General features: G+C 39.3%; 1 protein-coding gene across 1 annotated transcript; it reads left to right on the forward strand.

The window, feature by feature from the left end:
• Positions 1-4,744: 4,744 nt before the first annotated feature.
• Positions 4,745-5,483, forward strand: LOC121982754 (polyamine oxidase 3-like). The gene is made up of 5 exons (XM_042535838.1): positions 4,745-4,776; positions 4,880-4,993; positions 5,078-5,165; positions 5,249-5,262; positions 5,438-5,483. Exons 1-5 carry the CDS (start codon positions 4,763-4,765, stop codon positions 5,454-5,456), a joined length of 249 nt encoding a protein of 82 aa, XP_042391772.1. The 5' UTR covers positions 4,745-4,762; the 3' UTR covers positions 5,457-5,483.
• Positions 5,484-5,742: the final 259 nt, after the last annotated feature.

Raw genomic sequence — 5,742 nt, forward strand, 5'->3', positions numbered from 1 at the left:
GTTCGAGGGACGTTAAGCTGAGACGGAAGGCTGCTCGAGGAGAAGGTCGGGAATTGGGTTCGGGTGAGCCCTATTCCGGTTGGTCGCAATCACCCAAAAGAACGGAGCGTCGGAAGCTGAAGAAACCAAGCTGAAAATGGAGCTGCCAGCTTGAAGGCGCCTTCAACCCTATTGAAGGCGTCTTCAACAGGTCAGTTTTGACCATTTGCGTTTTGGATAAAGTTTTATCCGTTGACCGAGCTGGAGGTGCCTTGAACCTTGTTGGAGGCGCCTTGGACCCTCGGGATAGACTTTTCAGGAGCTATAAAAAGGCTCCTGGAGCTAGGAATTCAATAACAACTCAAGGAAACAATCTGTAAGCAATTCCTAGCAGTAGTTCTGAGCAATTAGAGTGTAAAAGGTTTCTCCGTCTTCAGAGAAGGAGAATTTTCTTAGTGCACTTTTCACTGTCCTGGATTAACAACCCTCTTGGTTGTAACCAGGTTAAATCCCTGAGTCTCTTCTGTTCCTGTTTCTTTTTCTGTTTCCTTAATTTAGTTGCTGTTATTTTATTACTGCATTTATTTCTGAGTTGAAATCCGAGGAGGGTACTTTTATTTTTTGTTTTCAGCAATTCACCCCCCTCTTGCCGGTCTTCGCTGCACCTATAGTTTTTACCGCTTTTATTTTATTCGTCTATCATGCATTTAGAATAGAATTTCTACATTGGTATCAGAGCGCGTAGTTGTTTCTAAATATTTATAGACGAATTATGAAATTACTTACAAATGTTTCCTCGTTTTGTCATTTCCCGTCGCTGTTTTACACGACTAATGTGTCGTAGCATACACGTTGTGCCAAATTTGTAAAATCAAGACCGCTGGATTTGCCGGCGACGACAGTTCGTGGTCATCGTTGCATCCTGGCTGGCCGGCTATGTGTTGGTGGCTAGGACAGTCAGAACCACTGTCAGCGATCTCGTCGAGCCTGAAATTGACTGGTTTTTGGTGTTGGAAATGATCAACTGCCACCGGCAGAAGGTAGGCATAACCGGCGACCGTGTCCGTCGCAGTGTGGGCGGTTTACGCGGTGTGATTGAAGAAGGCAGCGTGTACGGCGTGCACAAGGTGCACGGCGTGAGGACGTGTGCAGTGGCGGAGAAATCGGCAGAGTGTGATTGAAGAAGGCAGCGTGTGCGGCGTGCGCAAGGTGCACGGTGTGAGGACGTGTGCAGTGGCGGAGAAATCGGCAGAAGAACCGTTCGTGTGAGGAAATGTTTGTTTTCAAAAATCAAATAAAAAAAAATAAAAACCGTCTCATTACTGCACACGATGAATAAAGGCATGGAATACATGTTTATTAAAAAAAGCGTATCATGTCCATGCAATTAAATTTGATGCATGCATAAATTTAATTTCGTACTATTCAAGTTGAATGCAATGACTTTTATTCACTTGGTTGCAATGAATTTTATTCAATTGAATTGGTTCAACTTTAAATGGGCTTGGTTGAAAGATAATTAGAATCAGACCTGAGGTAATTAGTTAGTTTAGTTGAATCAGTTTGGTCCATTTAGATCTGGTTCAGATTTAAATCATTAGTTGGTTTAATTGAACCAATTTGATCTAAACCCAAATTAATTTGGGTTAATTAATTGGACTTGGACCAAATATGATCAAATGACCAAATTTGTTCTATTAGGTCAGATTTGATCAAAACAATTAGATTTGTTCTAATTTGTCTGACTTAAACCAATGGGCATTGGTTTGATCAAACGGACCTGAGTTTGATCAATAAGTCTGAAATTGGTAGAAATGGACTTAGAGAAAAAGTAACAGAACATAGGTACAAAAATCCCTGTCAATTAGATTAGTTCTAATTAAGGACAATGGACTGAACTTAGGATCTGGATCCCTAATCAACCAATCCAATGGGTCTGACCAATTAGATTAGTTCTAATTGTTGACTTAAACTCCTGAAAATCGAGAAGATTTGTTTTTCTTGATTTATTATGTTGGTACTATGCCTGTATAAATTGAAATAAGCCAGTTTTGTACTAGTTAGTCGGTTTTGTACTGACTTATTTATTTTCAATTTTTCAGATGGCACGGACGATTACCACATTGACTCGTCGCAAAGTGCGACGAAATCAGCCACTACAAGAAAAACGTCATTCAACAACACTCAAACGACAACGGTTTTATACCAAACCGTTGTCTTTTTACCTTTTAACAACGGTTTTAACCAAAATCGTTGTCTTTTAGCAATTTTTTTGGCCTACGACAACGGTTTTTAAAAACCGTTGTCTATTTATGTTTTTTTAAGACTACGACAACGGTTTTTAAATGCTACAACAACAGTTTTTGAAAACTGTTGTCTATGTGCGCTTTTTTTTTGGGATTACCATAACAGTTTTTAAAAGCCGTTGTCTATTAAGTGATGTTGAATGCTGGTGTTTTTTTTCCTTCGCCGTTTTTTCCCCTTCACCAATTTTTGCCCCACTTTTTTTCTTTCCCTCTCCCCGAAAGTTTTTTGCCGCCGCATTCCACCCTTTTATCTTCTCAATCCGTCCCTCTTTTCTCTTTTCTCACAATCTCTCTCTCACCGGAGCCGTGCAGGAGCAGCAGCAGTCCACGAGTCCATTAAGGACGCCCTCACCGGCAAGACCTCCGACATGAAATCCACTAACAGTAAGTGTCCTCTACTTCTTCCTCCTGCATCTTCTCGTCGAAAACCCTAGATGCTCCACTGCCTTCCATCCTAGATGGGCCTCAGGTTCGCTTCTGCCATATGCGTCGCTGCCGCCTCAACTAAAAGGCCTCTCTATCATGCACTCTTCAACATGCGACTCAGTGATCAAACACAAACCCTAATGAAAACGAACCTGCGATGGAGGAAGAGATCTCTGCTGCTCTTGGACAAACTTCTTCTCCGCGTACTCGCCACTGTCACTGACACCCTTCGCCTCCCCGCCTCCCTCATTTTCAAATCATTTGAGGGGTTTTGTTCCTTACATATTTTTTATGCTTGTTTCTGCCCAAATAGAGTCCTTTTTGTGACCTATTTCTGCGTAAATTTTTAGTCACAAAATCTTCAATTTTTTGACTGATTTCAGGTCGATTCTTAGGGCTTCCAGTCGTGAGATGTTGGTGTTCAAGCTTAGTAGAGTTTTGAATCTACTCATCCCTTTTTCAATGATTTCCAGCATCAATTTGGATTTTTCTGGTGAGTATAGCCTCCTGCTCTATTCCAGCTTTCGGTATATCAAGTTTAAAGATTTTTAAGAGCTCGATTTCAACCTCTAGTGTGAAATTGCAGATGGGTTTCGTGAGGTATACAGGCTGCCAAAATGGGAATTTTACCTACTTCGATTTAAATCTATTCACTGCAATGTTTTAGCTCATGATCAAAGTAAACTTAAAGGATTAATCCAGAGCCTATGGGAACTTTCTGAATTCATTTTATTTAAGGTATTCTTTCCTTTAATGGTCATCCCTTTAGTTTTCTTTGTATCAGTATATTGTTATGTTACATATCTTTTTTTTGTGGGAATACGGAAGCTAGTTACATGATTATCTGTCATAATTGCAAATAAAACTAAATTTTTATGTTTGGGGTGTATCTGCTGATTATCTTTACATGATTATTTAAGGTTGTTGTAAATTAAAATTTTTTTTATGCCACCGTACTTGCATTTTGGTTCCATATCTTCAAATTCTGGGAGGTTGACCAGCGCCGGCTGCTGTGGAAGTAGAACTTTGTGCTAGCAAACGGAGACAAGCAGCATGCTTCTTTCCAGCACGATGCTGAGCTAATAATGTTTCATTCATACATGGTACGTGGCACTCTTCACACCACACCACCGTGCTTCCATTTGGAACATTGATATTTGTAAACTTGTGCCTCGCATTGTGCTCTTTAGTCTGATAGTGCAGGTGAAGTTTGGAAGAAGTATCAAAATTCATCTGGCAAAGATTGCACCTATAGAACTTCCCTTGGTTGTTTACAGCTGGTTGATTGCTTTGTCGAGGCCAATTGATCTGTCGAGCCAGATTTCTGTGTAGAGGTGGTTGACACCCATGCTGATGTTGGAGATGTGGCCTATGCTTGAACATCTGGTCTGGAGGTTGGCTGCAATTCAACTGCTGAGGAGAATGTTGTGTTAAGGTTCTATAACAATTTAGTCGCTTGGTAAGAGGTTGTTGTGAATGCAATTTCCACGATTCAACTTGCCAATCTTGGAGTGGTGGTCGGGGAGAATGACTACCAGTTGGCACTGATTCTGTGTGGACTCCAGACATTACTTTCCGCTTAAGATTATGCTCTAGAGGCAACTTCTATAATGAGGAAAAAGAGAGGATTAGAAAGAGGAACGAATCAATCACTCATTTTGGGCAGATGGTAAATTATAAGGTGAATTTGAAAGATGAGATACACGAAATAAAATTAAAATTTCAAGATACAATGAGGCTTATGATAAATTAGCTTATGAAACTAAATTTTTCTGCCATTGTCATTGGTGGTGGATTTGCAGGGATTGCAGCTGCTCATGCACTGAAAAATGCAGCTTTTCAGGTGTTATATCGATATAAATTAATAGTTTTTTTAGTTGTCTTTACATATTAGATTCTAAGTTCTGATATGAATGCAGTGTGTGAAGTGGCTGGGTAAATTTGTATCACATGGAAGTTTATTTTTTATTCCTTAGGTTGTGCTTTTAGAATCTCGGGATAGAATTGGTGGTCGAGTTCACACTAATTACTCATTTGGTTTTCCTGTTGACATGGGAGCAGCCTGGTATGCTTATTTTTTTTGTGTTTTTGTTTTCATTCCTTCTGAAGAGGATTGTGGCCAGCCTTCAAAATTTCAGTGACTAGAAGTTTTAATTTGGACACTTCAGGTTGCATGGTGTCTGCAACGAGAATCCATTGGCATCTTGGATTGGAAGACTTGGTCTACCAATTTATCGAACTTCTGGTGACAATTCTGTCTTGTATGATCATGACTTGGAGAGGTAATGGTTAACTGAATAACTAACAGATATCACTGATCATGGAGACTATAATCTTATGGAGACAAATTTACTTCTATTTTTCAGCTACGCACTCTTTGATGGTGATGGACATCAAGTGCCTCAAGATCTAGTGGAAAAAGTTGGTAAGGTGTTTGAAACCATTCTGGAAGAGGCAAGTTCTTTATTAACCTTATATCTGCAGTGCTGATAACTTAGAAATATTTCTCTTGTGAAATGACTGTTCAACGTTTACAGGCTAACAAACTCAGGTATGAAACAAATGAAGACATGTCTATAGCACAGGCTATTAAGCTAGTCATGGAGAGACATTCAATATGATGCATTATTAATGAATTAAGTCTACTTTATGAGATTTCATATTTTTTTATTATTCATAGGCATTTAGTTTAGATCAAGTGACATTTCTTTATCTTCTTCTTACAGGTGGAGTTTGAAGGATTAGGAGAATTAAGAAGCAAGGATGAAGAAGATGAAGGCATTTAGTTTATCTTCTTTCTTTATCTACTTGGTCCACTTCGATCCAAGTACGATGCAAACATGGCAAGGATGAAGGATTAGGAGAATTAAGAAGCAGTGTTTTGTTACTCTTCTAGTGTTGTACATGGTAAAAGTAGTTCAAATGATCCAACTCTTCAAAACTGTTTTTTTTATATCAAGATTAGGATGTTGTGTTACTCTTCTAGGATTAGGATGTTGTGTTGTTCTACCTTTGTTGTAATAGTGTCGTT

Source organism: Zingiber officinale, chromosome 5A, assembly GCF_018446385.1.
Source record: "Zingiber officinale cultivar Zhangliang chromosome 5A, Zo_v1.1, whole genome shotgun sequence".
NCBI classification, from domain to species: Eukaryota; Viridiplantae; Streptophyta; class Magnoliopsida; order Zingiberales; family Zingiberaceae; genus Zingiber; species Zingiber officinale.

Bases quoted from the DNA above. Each gene is read 5' to 3' on its own strand.
- LOC121982754 (XM_042535838.1), top strand. The intron at 4,994-5,077 runs GTAATGGTTAAC...TCTATTTTTCAG, and splicing joins TATGATCATGACTTGGAGAG to CTACGCACTCTTTGATGGTG.